Raw genomic sequence first — 16,661 nt, forward strand, 5'->3', positions numbered from 1 at the left:
AATTCATGCTTGAATTTAATTATTTTATTTTTAATTTCTTAAAGAATTCCTTCATATACTTCCATACATTTCTGCAAGAACTCATAGATGGATTCGATTATTTTCCATCTGATATATTCTGCCACTTTATTTCATAATTCAGGATGAAATATTGCAATTTAAAAAAAAAACTCTTCCCTTTAAACTCTTTTTTTTTTTTTTTTTTTTTTTTTAAATATGTGATATTGGGTAATTACTCCACAATGTTAATTTTGTGATAAACCAATGATTTGTATGGTCACTAAACACCTCAATAAATGACACACTGGCCACTCTGCTGCTTTATAATTCTACGTTTATGCTTTAAGAACATTCTGTTAATAAGTCTGCAAAATAGTATTTTAAATACATCTTTATCCAAGAAAATAAAAACAATCCTTCATTTGGTGTCATTTTCTAACTGCAGATAAAGTTGTTCATGATGCAGCACCGGTTTCAGTTTCTGTCCTCTTCTCGTCGGCTCAGCTGTCCCAACCGCTGATTCTCGCGAGATTTAGCGACGTGTTGCAAGCGGGGTGAAATCTCGGGAGCAGCCTGCGGACCGAGGAACAAATAGCGTGAAGATTTAAAAGTGTGCACACAGCGCACGGTGATTCTGCAACATTTCGCAACGAGGCCGCGGCGCAACTTTAAACCGTGTCAAGTTCCGCGGCGACGACAAACACTTCGTTTGAGCCCCTCTTTTTGGTTTCTCCTGGGAGGGAAAAGTTGAAAGTGTTGCACGACTCGGAGGACCCACCTCAGCGCAGAAAGTCGGTCGGTGGTCGGCAGTTGGTTCTGCAGGAATGTCGCAGAAAGAGAGACCCAAGTTTTACCGTCAGGAGGTCAACAAGGCGATATGGGAAGTGCCGGAGAGGTACCAAAATTTGTCCCCGGTTGGCTCTGGAGCCTACGGATCCGTGTGGTAAGTCACTTTTGACGCCTCGTTATGTGAAGGCTATCGCCTAACTTAACCTCCATTCATTTAGACGAGGCCTGCGCAGCTGAAGCTAAAGTTAGGTTAGCTCGTCCTGATTGTTGGCTAGCAAGGTGGAGCCACGATGTCTTTCTGCAAGAAAACCAATCAATATCCTATCTACCAACTCTTAACCACCTGTAGGCTCTGTTATTACTCTTCCTAAGTTGTTTTATATCCACACAGGCCTCCAAACTGCAAACATTTGTCTCAAACTATTTGAAAAGTCTTTATGTGAACAGTGGGCATGTTACACAACTGCCAGAATGACATGTTTCACTTCTGACTCCCACTACAGCTGCAAATCTGATCCCCATGACTTACTTTAATGTTGTTTTAATGCAAATTAACAGAGATAAGTCAGCAGGATAACAAGTAAAGTTGGTGCTGCTAAAGTGTTTTGCAAGAATAGTGACTATTTGGTAACAAATGTGTGTTTTCACTCACCACCTTGATACTGATTATTCATATATTTATTACACTGTAATCAGTGAAAATAGTAGGTAATTCCAGCCAAACTCATCTTAAATGATTTAAAACATTCAGACAACTTTTACATGATATAATTAGCAGATTATTATAAGTTAACCATTATAAGATAGAACTTTATTGATCCCAGTAGACATTCTGGTGCCAGATATTGCTCAAAGAATTGCAGTAAAATGAGATTAAATGCACTGCATAGTAAAATATCAACAAGATATGAGTCAGATACAATGTTGGAAGTAAAAATAAGCTAAAATAAACTACAATTGAAAAATAAGTTAAAAAAATAGTCATTCTGATCATTAAAAAAATCATCTTTTTTCAAAGAAAAATGCAAACATTCTTTAGTTCTAGCTATTCATATGCTAATGTTTGTTTTTTTCTGTTTTATGGCATTGTAAATTGAGTATCTTTGAATTTTCTGTAATCTTACATACCAACAATTATCTGCAAAAATACATAACAGATGATTATCCATGATGGAAATAACTGATAGATTAGAAAATTGTGTCATTTTTAAATGCAATACAAGTGGTACAGCATGAAGAGGACAACTTTCCTCTTCAGGCAAATATTGCATAATCTCATCAAAATAATAATACACTTCCGGTCCTAATACAAACTTCCTGATAACCGCTCAGCTTTTAGAGAGCTCTTAAGTGCATGTTTTCAGAAACCATCAGCAAATCTGTAGCACAGAATTATTTTCATGTCCAGGGAGGGAGAGAAGGTCATGCCTCTTCATTTGTGCCTCATACTGGAGGACTTTAATAAGGTGTTTTTCTTAATGCCGCTTAGTGCAGGAAAGTAAGCTTTCTTAGGGTGGACCCTTTGCGCTTCTCTGATGATTAAACAGGTTGTGCTGATACTATCTAGGACACAACGGAGTCAGCGGTACACTTGGTTTACTGCGCAGATGTTTGTTTTGCAAATGGAACCGGACAGCTGTGCTGTTGCCGGGCAATAGGATAATCTGTTGCCGGTCAGATTACTGGCTGCTCACCAGTGCATTGACTGTGATTGTGTGTGTGTTTTTTTTTTATAACAGTGCAAAGGCTTATAGTGTCAGTGTTTACATGGTGGCCTTGAGTTTACTGAGACAAGATCTTCTATAATGAAAGTGTGCACTCTTGGTGACCCCACTGAACTGTGCCATGGTTTAAAAAAAAAAAGTGCAATACATCCAAAAAAACTACATTTAGTTGTCTTAATCATGAGTTGTCTGACACATTCATATTATTTTAAATTATCTGCATTATTTAGTGTTTTTATCCAAAGAGTTTGTACAGTTTATTTCTTGTTATCACACATCACGCATCAAAAGCGACTGTGCCTATCCATAGGGAGCACTTTGGGTTTCAGTGTTTTTGATATCCGGTCTTGGACAGGAGCAGCCGGGGAGTGAAACACCACGCTGTGATTAATGGGCTCAGAAGATATTGCTTGTATTTAGTTATTAAAATAGAAAGATGAGGCTCCATCAAAGCAGTCAGTGTCCAATAATGTAGAATTGAATTGCGTAAGAGCCAGAGGTCTGAGCCAGGTAATTTTTCTCCTCTGATAGCTGGTTTCTTTTATTTGAGCTTTCAGTTTTGCTCTCTTATTTTTGTTGGATCGTTCATATTCATGATTAGGTTGATGTTTAAACTCAAATTTATAGCAGAAGCACAGCCTGACATTGTTAGTGGTTGATACGGATGAGCAACATTGGATTTTTCTCCTCTAACACCTGGTAACGTTTGTGCATGCCCGCCCAGACACACTGGTTTTTTAGCCCCAGCAGCAGCAGTGACTGAGCACCAGTTGTATCTATGGTCAGGTGAGCTGCGCAGGAGGAAGTGTTAGTTTTGGGTTAGAGACAGTGAGCCTTCTGAGTGCAGGACAGATTGCAGCCAGGCCTGCTCCAGATCTGCTGAGAGATGACATTTTGTGCTGATGTCGCCTTTTCCAGCCTTCAGCACTTCTTACTGCACCTAATTTGTTTCTGAAAGCTAACGTCTGTTCTGTGCCATATGTTCTATGCCATAGTTTGTCCGCTTAAAAGGACAGATTTGTTTCTCCAAACCTTGTTTCTAGTTTATAATGTTTAATAAGTTGTGGCTTTTAGTCTTTAAATCAATTTCCAAATACTGATTATGATCACACATATACTCCCTTTTTCTTTTTAACAGCTCTGCATATGATATGAAGACGGGTTTGAAGATTGCTGTGAAGAAGCTGTCTCGGCCATTTCAGTCCATCATCCACGCCAAAAGAACGTACAGAGAGCTGCGGTTGCTTAAACATATGAAACATGAAAATGTGAGTGGACTTGTTTCTCTTCCCTTTTGCTCTGCCTTACGGTTAACTAGCAGAAAAAATTAAGTTGCTTGTACTTGCTTATCCAGTGTCTCATAATGTTTGCCTAAGAACTAGGCAGTTTAATTAAGGTTTCATGTCATAGTGATTTTCATATTTTTGCAGGTAATTGGCCTCTTAGATGTCTTCACCCCTGCTACTAGTCTGAAGGAATTCACCGATGTGTAAGTTAATTACATTAGTCCCATGTTTGCCTCTCTGTGCCTTTTTTCTCTCTGGGAGCATCACAGCAGTGATGTTCAGAAAGTGCAGCCTTTAGTTTCTCGGCAGCAGACAGTCCTAGCAGTTGCTGGAAAACACCTGGAAGGAGGCCAGCAAGCTAAACACACTGGAACATTTTTCTCCACCGTCCAGTCTGTTAGTTATTCACTTTGTGGCTACTGCAATAGCTATTTCATTACCAGCTTCCTTCCTTTTGTTTCCTGGATTCTGGCTTTGTGAAATGTTGTGTAGCTGCCCTGCTGCTGGCAATCAGGTAGTGAATATTATTTGTTGATGTTGAAAGTTGTTAGAAATGGGGAAGTGGACAACTAGACAGTGACTCAATCCTCAGACATGTGTGCTGCCTCGCCTGTCATGGGTGGCAGACTCTTTCTCTTATGTGCTTGCATTAGGATCGAGTTGTGGTGGATTTAAGCGGACAGCCTGCATAAGAACTTGTCTTAACTGAATGTTTAGAGTTGCTCACTCATTTTGATTTAGGACTTAGTACATTCTTGCACAACAAGAAATTATTGACTCATGGCGAGTGCAGCACACAGACACCAAAATCATTACCGTTTGTGATATCTACCATGCAGCGGGTTCGTATGGAAGGAAACCCACACAAACACTCAGACCACAAACTCAGGTTGTGAGAGTTCTGAGGAAAGGCGACAGTGTTGTGTGATTTATAACGGTGGGAAACTGCAAAAATTGCTTAAAAGGAAATTATCCACCCTTGACAGTCATAGAGGAGGACAGTCTGTAGTCTAAGGACTTTACTTCTGTCACACAATTCTTCTAAAGTTTGTTGGGCAATGTTTTGGGTTTCCCCCAGGAAACTGCTTAGCTGAGTTAGTAACACACTCAGATGCTGACATATTGTTGTCTTGTGATCGATTCAGTCGGGACGTGGCAGTCTAAACAATAATCACACTTATGAATATGTGGTGTGTTCTTTGTGGAATAATATCTGTGCCCAGTTTTCTTACAAGTGACGCTGGAGAAGGTGCACATAAAGTAATGTGTAAAAGGTTTGGCCACTTTGGATGTTTTGAGTCTTAGCTGTGTGACAAACAGAGCCAGGGTCTTGAAGATCCCATATGAAGAAAATCCATTTTTATTCTGTTTTGAAAACTGTGAAGATGCTCATTGCTACCATTCCTCATGCCCCCTTCAGCTGTATAGCCTCAAAACTTGCCAAAGCAGCCATAAAGTTTTCCAGTTTCTATGTAGAAACTGAGTAACGAAAAAAATAGCGTAATCTCATCCCCTCGCTGCCCGCTTCTTACAGGATGAACCAATCAGAATAAGACTTGAAGTCCACCAGATTTATTTACTCCAGTGCTAACTCGACAATGTTTAGGCCGCAAGCAAAACTTGTCAACTTTTCTGCTGCAAGAGTGAACTTAGGAGTCTTCATGCACTCCCAGCATCTGAGAAACTGAAACTCCAGTTTATTTTTGAATGCAGTGTCACAACAACAACAGTATGAAAATCCTTAGTTTTAGCATTTTGTGGTTTGCTGTCTTTTTATACCACCTGTGTGATCATCCTTAACTCAACTGGTGGCATTCCTTTGCATCTTTTTGCTTCTGTCATGCTTTCTGTGAAAGTGTGTACTGATGGATGGATGGATGGATGGATGGATACTTCATTAATCCCAAGGGAAATTCAAGCATTGAGCAAATTACATACAACAACATAAATTACAAAAAGGCAGGTTAGTTACATAAACATTAAAGGTTAGTATATACTCTGAAAATTTTGCTGTACAATACCATAAAGAAAGGCTTCTAATTTTAAAATCTATAGAAAAAAAGCTAAAAACATTTAACAAACTCTTGACATAGACGGAGCTACTGAAGAGGCCGTCACTCACGTCTGCGCCAGAAGTGGTATGAATAAAGTTGTTGTCATTTGCATATTTTTCTGTTTCTGTTCTTGGGCAACGGAATATATATGAAGTAGTAATGGAAAGGCAGCCCATCAAGAGTACATTTTAGCCAGCAGCTTCTAAAATACTGATTTTTATACAAACAATGCTGTCTGACTAACTTGGATTCCTCACGAGTTTAAGACTGCTGCTATGAATTTTCGCTCAGAGAGAAAGTTAGAAGTGAAGGAGAGTGCTGGTTCGTTGGCTACTCATTCAACTGTTTCGCTCTCTGTTAGTGACAGATGCAGAGAGAGTCTTCTTCCTGAAGGGGGCGTTGCCAGCAGTGGCCCAGCTGCATTTAAAGCTACAGAAACTGAAAGAGCCCGCTTAGAGAGGGGCTAAAACTAGGGTTTATACCGTCAAGGTGAAAGGAATCATGTTGGTAGTATTTTCAACTGATAAAGTGAAAGATTCTGAGATACGTGAGACAGAAAAAGTGGGACATTGTGGGACCTTTAAAAATCAAGCAGCCCTACAATAGAGCTCTAAACTCAACCTCATGGGGTCAGTCTGGATTTACATGGTGAGACAAGAATAACTGAGACAGTTTGAATCCACAAGATGCAAGTAACAGCCCACCTCATTTGAGTATCCTTGGCTTTTAGTGCCTAAAAATTGCACAGGGCTGTTTTTATGACGTATTAAATTCTGTCTCTGGAGGTCATGGAGAATTTTATTTGTGTGTTCTGTGAGCTGAGGAGGTGTCGGGTTCAAGATGCTGTTAAACAATGCAGGAAACGCTGCATTCACGCTGCACTAAATTTGTGGTCTCGAGTCTTTGTGCTGACTCAGTCAGATCGCTCAAGATACATTTTAATGTGAAGTGTGAAAAAAAACAGAGGCAGCAGGGTGTAAACAGAGCGGGCGTAGTGTGCTTTTCCTCTTTTCATCAGTCATTTCCCTTATTATCTTTTCACTCATATAGTGTGTCTGCATGGCCATAGAAAGAATGACCTCTTTGTGTATAATTTTGTGAAGTTCTTGATATTCAGCTATTGTTTTCTTAGCCATTGTTTTTATTCCTTGGCCATTGTTTTTATTTCTTAGCCATTGTTTTTATCTGTTATCATTTTATTGTATTTTATTTGTTGCTTGCTCTGTGAATCACTTTTATTTGAAAGTGCTATATAAATAAAGTTATTATTATTATTATTAGTAGTAGTAGTAGCTATATTTTTCTATGATTTTGCGAATTCCTGTTTGAAGAAGTCGTATTTTGTGGGGGCCACTGGTTCTCTGCTTGAGATTAGCAACCTGAGGAAACGTTAGCCTCCTGTACCATAACAAAAAAATCTGGACTAAACGGACAGCAGTTGTGTTGCATTGTGGGAAACTGAGTTTTGACAAGGAAGTCAAATAAATCTGGTTCTCCTTCATCAGTTTTGATTTACTTCTTTATCTGTCTGACAGCGTTAAAGGAGCACAAAGGTAAATTTCTGGAGTGTGTTAGTCAGAATTACATGATGTCTCAATTTACGACAGGAACACTAAAGTTGTGCTCATGTTAAGTGCAGCAGTGGCTCTGTTTGCTGTTGAAATGGAGAGCTGTCCTCTCAAGAGGCTCCACCCTCCTCCGAGATTAGCATAATGTCATGGAGGACTGAAGGCAATGCAAGGTCACACATATGGACTGTTTGAGAGTGGTAAAATGATAAGTGGGTCAGACAGCTTTATCTTTACCTGTAAGAACCCTGAAAATGTTCTGTGTACAGTGTCCTATTAAATAAAAAATCTCAGATATGCAGGTGATCTAAGTGTGGTTCCCCTCGGCTCTAAAAATACAAACTGAGTCACAACGCAGTGGTTGAAAATCCTCAGCGCTCCAACCATGCTAAAGGAGAGAGGAAAACATCGGTCACGTATTTACGTAGCTTTTTTTCCCCGAGGCGGGTGAACTTTGCAGAGTGTCTGTGTCCCTGTGTGCGCCACTGAAAACAAGTTCAAGCGCCACCAGGTGCTATTTTAAGCCGTCGCCCTCTGTACTGTGTGAGAATAGAAGGGTATTCATGAAATGGGTATTTGTTGAGCAGCAGACTGTCGAAGCAGCACATGGCGCTGTGAGTTTTGGCTCCAGAACTGCCACTCTAGCATCCTGCTCTCGCCTTCTTCCATAAGTGCTGTTTGGGCTTTTTGAACAGCTTTCGGATTAGATTTGAATTATCCACTGATGCAGTACCATTAAGCCCATTTATCTGGGGTGTGTTGTTAAATGACATTCCATTTATGAAGGGCTTGGCCTTTTAGTGCCTCTGTAGAGAAGTGAGAGTGAAAAAGAAGTAGCAGCTAAACCAGTTTAAGCTCACATAACCATATGGGAAATTAGTCGCAGACTGCAAACATCTCCAGTAAAATTAGTTAGGAAGTGCAAATATATTAACTTTAGGCCCATCTGGCTTTTTATGAAGTGAGAAAACATTGACATGCTTTCTGAAATGTGTGTTTTTTTAAAAGCTAATCTTTTGTGATTGACAGGTATCTTGTGACTCACCTAATGGGGGCAGATCTCAACAACATAGTGAAATGTCAAAAGCTCACAGACGACCACGTGCAGTTCCTCATATACCAGATCCTCCGAGGGTTAAAGGTGAGGTTGTTGAGGGAGTAGTTTCACATTTTGGGAAATATGTACTTCCTTGTTGAGAGTTCAATGAGGAGATTGAAACCACTCTCATATCTGCTTAGCTTAGCATAAACACTGGAATCTGGAAGAAAAGCAAAGGTCACTGTGCCTGGACAAGAAATACAAACTTTTACCATCTGATCATTGTGCTTTAGTGGGGGACAAACATCAGGTCATGGACATGTGCCACCTTGCCTCTTTGTCCTTACAGTACACAAACTGTTCTAGCTCCGAGAGCAAAATCTGTCAGTGAAGTTTCTCTTTCCTCAGCTCTATTTAGTAGTTTCAGTCTGAATGTCAGCGGCCTGGAGCTTAGTTTCACTACTGTGTTCCAGTGTGTACATTCTGATAAGAGCATTAGTTTACTGTTTACTGATTGTCTTCAGTGGTATTAAGTTACAGTTGATGATTACTGAAGCCTTCCTGCTGCTGCTGCTGCCATGTTGAACTGAAAGCTTTCCACTGACAAACCAATAGCATGCAAAGTGTCACAGAGCTGACAAAACTTCAGGGTGGTTCAGGGAAAATATTTCTTTCTATGCAGTGCAGTGTAAAATCATTCACAACAAGATGGCATGACTCAACAGATTGCCGCTCTCATGGCTCAGTGGTAAAAAGTTAATACTCAGGCTCATAACATACTTGGAAAACTACAGTGTTTTTTGCACTTTGGTTTTATACTTACTGAAGAAACATAATGTTACATGTTGTTTTGTTAACAGAGCAAGGATAAGCAGTTTCCGTTCTTCATGCTAAGCATAGCTAGCTTTCACCTGGGTATAGCTCTATATATTTACCTAAGAGTGGTTTCAGTCCTCTTATCTAGCTCTCAGCAACAACTATCCTACCAATACTTGTATCTTGGGGTCTGATGTTTTGTGTTGTTGTACATTAAAACCTCGTTAAACTGATGTTATAATTTAATGCCCACATTTTTTCTCTCTCTCTGCAGTATATCCACTCAGCAGACATCATTCATAGAGTAAGTGTTTGATTTATGCCTGATAAATGTCACTGTGTCTTTGACCCCATTCAGGGGTAAAAATGTGTGTCACAGTTTACAAAATCCACTTGGCAGAGCCAGGTTTGTGCAAACACTGAAGGAAAAGGAAGGAAAGTTGTTAAAGGACCTTCACTTTACACAATGTTCAGGATGCAACTTTAATTTGCCATTAACAAAGGGACAGACTTTAGAAATTAGAAAAGTCTCTTGACTCATATAACAGATTTACTGTCTTTTCACAGGACTTATCACCTGCGCTTAAGTCACACTAATTCACATTCTCCTCCCTTTAGGATTTGAAACCTAGTAACCTGGCAGTGAATGAAGACTGTGAGCTGAAGGTAAGTGAAGTACTGCTTTTATTTATAACATTTATGAATTCTACCTGCAGATGTAACTGTTCTGACAACTATGCTGCCTTTTTGCACTTACTACTACTGCTACCACTGCTTATTCCTCTCAGATTTTGGACTTTGGCTTGGCACGGCACACGGATGACGAGATGACCGGCTACGTCGCCACCCGCTGGTACCGCGCCCCAGAGATCATGTTGAACTGGATGCATTACAACATGACAGGTGAAAAACAAAAAAATAAGCTCCTTTGATCTCCTCTGTGACTGTTCTCCATCCGTGTGTCTCGGTAGAAGACTCGTTTGACAGGTTGATCGTGACGTTCGTGCTTTCCTGTGTTTCAGTGGATATCTGGTCGGTGGGATGTATAATGGCAGAACTCCTCACTGGAAAAACCCTGTTTCCTGGCACTGACCGTATCCTTTTCAATTGAGAGTTTAACATGTGCAGAGCTCTCATAGCTGGAGCAATTCTGACACGTAATGTGCACCACGAATCAAACAGAGTTAAATGGATGTTGACATTGTTGTAGAGCTAGTGATTAATGATGTTTTTGGCATCACTGTAGAAGATGTTCTGCAGTGCTTCTGTTCTCTGCCATCTCATGAAAACCTGCTTTTCTGCTTCCCTCTTCCAACCTAAAGCTGCCTGAGGCGTTTTCATATTAAAAATATGATGCTCATTGTACCTGTCTCCACTCTTCCCTCTGGCTTGACACATACCATCTTTCGCTTTTTTCTCTTCAGCTCTTCCTCCTCTGTCAGTGTGCGTCATTGGCTCCAGTCCACTTTCTGCCTGAGCTAAGGCCAGTCGATCTGCTGTATCTGTACTTACAGTTGTGCTTACCCTTCTCTTCACCTGTCGTTATGCACATATTCTGCAGTCTCCACAGGTTACATTTCAAATGCTTTTTTTTCCTTTTCTTCTCTGTGTGAAGTTTATAGTAAAGAAAATAAACTGAATATCACACATGGGCTATAAATTACACAAATTTAGGAGGTCAAGTTTTCCCTCATCCAGCATCTGGTCTTCCTTTACCGTGTGCTGGTAGACATTGATCAGTTGAAGTTAATCATGCTGCTCGTCGGAACACCAGGGCCAGAGCTCTTGATGAAAATATCTTCAGAGTCTGTGAGTTTTACAAAGCTATGCAAGGTTTTTCTCTAACCAGATTTCAGCTTGATGTATCTGCTTTCTAATTCACGGCATGTTTTCCATCCTTCACCTTTGTGAGTTTGACACTTGCTTTCTTCCTCTTTAAAGGTCCCACGTGATGAGAATCTGTTATTAATGTGATCTACTGTATATGTTTTATGAACATAACATTAAAGCTGTGAATACAGGAAGATGCTTAATACAGTCATTCCACATGTCCCCGTTTTAGCCACCCAGTTTCTGGATTACATTCAGTGTTCTGCTGTAGGCTGCAAGAATGGACAGAAGACTTTTAATGCACCCCCAGCATTTGAGGAACTGGAGGTCCAGTGACTACTTGTCAGCACAACAGCAGAATTCTTAGTGTTGGCACATTGTGTGGCTTGTGCAGCAAAGTTACCCTTAGTTTGACTGCATGCCTCACAGGTCAGAGTTCTGTGGAAATGACTAAAGTAATTACTGTGACTTTAATAGAACAGAATCACTTCATTCATGCCCGAAGGGAAATTCAGTAATGTTACTGTTAATAATTAATATTAATAATAGTTAATAATGTTACCTGCCATGTCACTCATCTGTTTACATCTGAAATAGTGACTAAAATGCAGCCTATTAAGACTACATGGTAACCAGCGGTCACTTTAGACCCATTTCCAAGCTGCTGCTCTGCACCACTGAAATTTTAATGAACCAGAGCATCATTGTTTAACAAAGTTGCCTTACAAGACTTAAAAACAATGACTGTGCTGTGAAATGCGACTGTATTTACATGTAACATGACCGCTCAGAGAGAAGGTTTGAAGTGATAGTTTCACACATGATTTATGTCTGGCTGCTGTGTGATGTCAATCACAGATGCAGAGAGAGTCTTCTTCCTGAAGCGGGTGTGGATAGCAATAGCACAACTGCATTTGCAGCTACAGACACTGCAAGAGCCCATCTACAACAGGACTAACACCAGAGGTTATACAGTCATGGTGAAAGGAACTGTCTTTGTAGGACTGCATGAAAGATTTTAATACTTTTCCTTAAAAGAAACAAAATATGGGACCTTTAAATGAGTGAATTCTGTGGTGTTTGCTGTGTGATTATTGTGACACGGGTGATTGAGTTCTGACTTTCACTGCCTGACCATAATGAAGACTGTTGTACTGTTTCCTAGCTCTACATCTGACGGGGCCTCCTCTTTACTGTTTTGTCACATTTTGCTTCAAAGCTTGAAGTTTGCTTTTCAACGTAACATTGTAGTGCACTTTGAGTTTAGCCACACAGTGTTAGGTTGAGAAACACCTTCTTAACCAACTCTGCTCTGTCGCTATACTCCCCTTGACACAAGCTTCATAGATATAAACCAGCTTCAGCAGATAATGCGTCTGACAGGAACACCCTCAATGAGTCTAATATGCAGGATGCCCAGTCATGAGGTGAGCAGTTGGTTTCTTCAGACAGCAGCAGGGTAGACTTGCTACACAGCTTTTGTCCCTACATTTTTGTTGAGTGATACCCCAGAATGTGACAGTTTTCTGCACTAGCATATCTCTAAATGGACGAACATTTGCAGCGATATTTAATGCCCAGATTGAAGTACAGCCAGTCTTACCTTTATCTTCAGTAAAGAGACACTGAAGGTATTAATGGCCATGCTAAAGAGAGTGCTGGACTCTGAGAATGACCAGATTACTGAAATGACCACAAGTCAAGTGAGATGTAAAGAGGAGCAAGGCATCTTGGAGCAACAAGAAGGTGTTAAAGATTTTTTTTTCAGTGTAGTTACAGTAATTGTGTTTGCACATGGTTTTCTTTGCCTTTCTTTCTTGGAATTTGTCGCCTGCTTCTCTCAATATGGTCTTGTGTAATTTTAATTCTAAATGATGGAATAATTCTGTACGAACTAAACTTTTCTTTTACATCAAGATGTTCAATATCAGAGAAATTATAACTGTAATGTCAGTCATACAAGACAAAGGCAGCAGGATTCTTGGGGCTCATTCTCGTTGTTAGAGAATCTAACTAATGGTAACTGTAATATAAGCACTTTACTGTTATCTGTTCTCTCACATTAAGATGTCTTGCTGTTGCTTAACAGCACATCTGGGCAGTCAATCATTCCTTTGCTGCAGGGTACACATAACTGTCAACAGCACTTTTGACTGCTTGCACCTCTCTTGAGGTAGTCAAAAACTGAGGCAACAAACGGATCTGAAAACTAACCTGAACTTGCAAATGCCTCACAAATAAGTTCTCATTAAACTTTTTTTTTCTTTATACCGTGTATCTTCTGTCATCCTACATGAGGAGACACAACATCCTTCCAGTGTACCACAGAGTGCTTAAGGGGTTAAAACCAACATATTTAACCAGTGTAGTGTTAATATACATTCAGAGTTATGGAATGGTGTGTAGTCCCAGCTGTAGATAGAAATGTAAGGACTGAGCAGTGATGATTTGAATCGGGTTGCTGCAATGAACAGAATCGGTAGCATGAAATAATGTGTCATGACATGTTGCTACTAGTGGGAGCTGACATTTGATTTACTGTACTGATGTATTTTCACAGGCCAGAAACTACATCAGCTCCTTGCCAAACATGCCCAAGAGGAACTTTGCTGATGTATTCATTGGTGCAAACCCACAAGGTAATAAAAGACAAACACAGGCTTCTCGCCACACATGCATGCATGTATGTATGTTGTGAAGCAAGCCCTGCTAACTGTCAATTTTGTCTTCTGTTATGTCAAGTTCAACAACTTGACATGACGAGCCACTGTGATTTTGAAATGGAGCACAGCCTGTTTGCAATTCAGTTCTGTTTACATCTATTTCAGCTGTGGACCTTCTGGAGAAAATGCTGGTTTTGGATACAGACAAGCGGATAACAGCGGCAGAGGCTCTGGCCCACCCTTACTTCACTCAGTACCACGACCCAGACGACGAGCCCGAGGCTGAGCCGTACGACCAGAGCTTTGAGAGCCGAGAGCTGGAGATCGAAGAGTGGAAAAGTACGTCATCTCTCTGAAAATGCAAATAAAGATATAATGTAGTCTCTGATAAGGAGAGGCACCCTGATGCGTATTTAAATTTCATGACATTTTCTCATTTCTTGCAGGCTTAACTTATGAGGAGGTGTGCAGTTTTGAGCCGCCTATCTTTGATGAAGACGACATGGAGTAATGAGATGAGCCACTCTGACCCCAGCCTCCATTTATTTAACGTGCGCATTAGTGTTAAACTCTCAGACACATGTAAGACTGCCGATCAGTCTTTGTCAGTCTTCGCTAATCGAGAAATCTCTGTCCATGATTAACTCTTGTAAGGAGATCATTTCCAGCACAGAGGAAGAAAGAACACGACCAGTTATCATAATTATTGTATATGAACCACTAATGTTGATGGTCTGTTGCTGGGAAATGTCTCTTCTTACCAACAACTGAAATAATTTTATATTCTTCAGATTTTTTTTAATTTACACTTTGACTCGTCACTGTGACACTGAGATGCTGAAACACCTGGACCTATAGCTGTGCTACTTTGTGTTTTAAATGTTCTGTTTAGTAACTTATAAATAAGCTTTTGTCTATCAGAAAAAGGAATCGGCTAGTTTACCACTCACCCTGCCGAGCTGTCAGTGCAGGGTCACATGCATTAGTTATTACCATAACTGTTCTTGTATTTAAAAAGAGATGCCTTTGAAGGGTTTCAGTCTGTGACAAAAGTAGATTTTAGTTTTTTAGATGTTTGATAAATTAAGAATGTGCCTGTTCTGTGTAGTCACTGACCTGTAGTGCTCAGTGCCTGAATCTCACACATTTTAATGTGTTTTTTGATAGTTTAGATTCCCTGTGAGACTCTTACAGGTAAAAATCTGAGCCTCTACTGTTTAAGGATAATTCTCTTTAACAAGGCACCTAAGTAGGAAAATAAATATTCATGGGTACATGCTCTGCTCCAAAATATGTAAATATTTGTGCCATATTTTTAAAATCTGACTCCTTGCGATTTTGTTTTGAGGCAATCACTGTTATAAATGTACATCAAAACATTGTGTGTGTCTGCAAGTGTGTTGTTGGTTTACAGGGCTTTTAAGTGTTATGATATATCCTGTAATAGAAATACTGCATAAATGTGTAAAAGAGGGATTTGTATTTATACTTTGTGGAGGTGGTATTTATAAGCAACAATCGAAAGATCCCTTAAACTATTTTCAGTCCTGCAGAGTAACTACTATCTTCAGTTCTTTGTTTAACAAAATAAAGACCTATTTTTAAGAGACTAACATGTTTTATGTCTTCATTTCTAAACTCTCGTGCTCCTCCTTGATAGTTTCACAGTAAATTGATCTGGATGATTTTACCAAGAGGCCAGTGTTGGACACATTAAGTATTTTGAGAGTTCAGAAAACTTGTTCCATGCCCTTTTTTTAAACTTTGCCAAAACAAGATGCTGAACAAAAACAAAGCTAAAATCTAAAGGTGTTCATCATACCTCTTGACAGAATCAGAAAAACAATGTAAATTTAATGTTTTTCTTGTACAGACTAGAGAAACCGAACACTACATCAACACATCATCCTCACTGTGAAGCATGGTGGTGGCAGCATCATCACGGGAAGATGCTAATTGGCAGCAAGACCTGAAGTGCTTGCAGATGTAGAGGGTAAATAAATGCTGCAAAGTATAGGGAAATCCTGGAAGACAGCCTGATGTAAGATGCAAGAGAACTATGACCTAAGAGAAGATTTGTTTTCCAGCAAAAAACAAAGAAAGCATACAGTTCTAGCTACACAGGAGTGCTTTAAAGATAAGGTGAATGTTCTTGAGTGGCTGAGTCAGAGCTCAGACCTTAATCAAACTGGTGGATTTGAAAAGAGCTGTTCACTCTCAATCCCTGAACAATGTGGCAGTTTTACAAAGAAGAATGGGGTAAAACTGCAGTGTTCAGATGAGCAAGAATGGACTGAGATCTGTCCACACAGGCTCAATGCTGCAAGTTCAGCTAAAGTTGCATCTAATGAATACTAACTTGAAGACGGTCACTATTTATGATAGGTTTTATTGTTTACATTTATTGTCTGTTATTTTGAGGAAAGCTGTTGTTAATTCAAAATTATATTGCCCCTCATTCAATTTTGAAAAGCAATGAAAGGAGAAAACTTTCAAAAGGAGTGAATACCTTACACAGGCACTGACTGGGTTGGGATATTGCACTTCATGTAACTTTGTAATTTCAATTTATCGCATATTTTTTATGTTTATTCTTCACTCTGTTTCTTGTTTATGTACATAGTTCTCTGCAGTTGTCTTATGTGATTCAGGATGTCTATATAAGTAGCCTGCATGGTTGCACGGGTCTTATCTGTAAAATTGTGTTGTCCATTTAGAGACTGTTTTTATCAGATTGTAAAATGTCAAATATTTATTGATACCAGCCTCAAGTGTCCAGTCTCTAGCATAGATCTTGTCCATTTTACCCTGTGATTGCTTTTACAATTTATTGTCATGAACATAAAAATGTAATCCGTCCTTCATGTGCTTGCTTAATTATAACGTTTAACC

The 16,661-nt window shown here is 39.6% G+C and overlaps 1 protein-coding gene across 2 annotated transcripts; it reads left to right on the forward strand.

Moving 5' to 3' along the window:
- Positions 1-537: 537 nt before the first annotated feature.
- On the forward strand, positions 538-15,382 carry mapk14a (mitogen-activated protein kinase 14a). 2 transcript variants are annotated; one of them, XM_022203545.2, is made up of 12 exons: positions 538-943; positions 3,652-3,781; positions 3,944-4,002; positions 8,451-8,562; positions 9,551-9,580; positions 9,895-9,942; positions 10,065-10,179; positions 10,299-10,370; positions 11,006-11,085; positions 13,667-13,745; positions 13,935-14,108; positions 14,216-15,382. In XM_022203545.2, the coding sequence occupies exons 1-12, from the start codon at positions 825-827 to the stop codon at positions 14,278-14,280; spliced, it is 1,083 nt and encodes a 360-aa protein (XP_022059237.1). In that variant the 5' UTR covers positions 538-824; the 3' UTR covers positions 14,281-15,382. The 2 variants fall into 2 exon arrangements, with proteins under 2 accessions (XP_022059237.1, XP_022059238.1); XM_022203546.2 differs by lacking the exon at positions 11,006-11,085 and adding an exon at positions 12,454-12,533.
- Positions 15,383-16,661: the final 1,279 nt, after the last annotated feature.

The sequence above is a fragment of the Acanthochromis polyacanthus genome, chromosome 6 (genome assembly GCF_021347895.1).
Source record: "Acanthochromis polyacanthus isolate Apoly-LR-REF ecotype Palm Island chromosome 6, KAUST_Apoly_ChrSc, whole genome shotgun sequence".
NCBI lineage: Eukaryota > Metazoa > Chordata > Actinopteri > Pomacentridae > Acanthochromis > Acanthochromis polyacanthus.

Excerpts from the sequence above, each read along its gene's own strand:
- mapk14a (XM_022203545.2), top strand. The coding sequence starts at position 825 with ATGTCGCAGAAAGAGAGACCCAAGTTTTACCGTCAGGAGGTCAACAAG. Across the intron at positions 8,563-9,550 it reads AGATCCTCCGAGGGTTAAAG|TATATCCACTCAGCAGACAT; the intron begins GTGAGGTTGTTG and ends CTCTCTCTGCAG. Across the intron at positions 10,180-10,298 it reads GATGCATTACAACATGACAG|TGGATATCTGGTCGGTGGGA; the intron begins GTGAAAAACAAA and ends CCTGTGTTTCAG.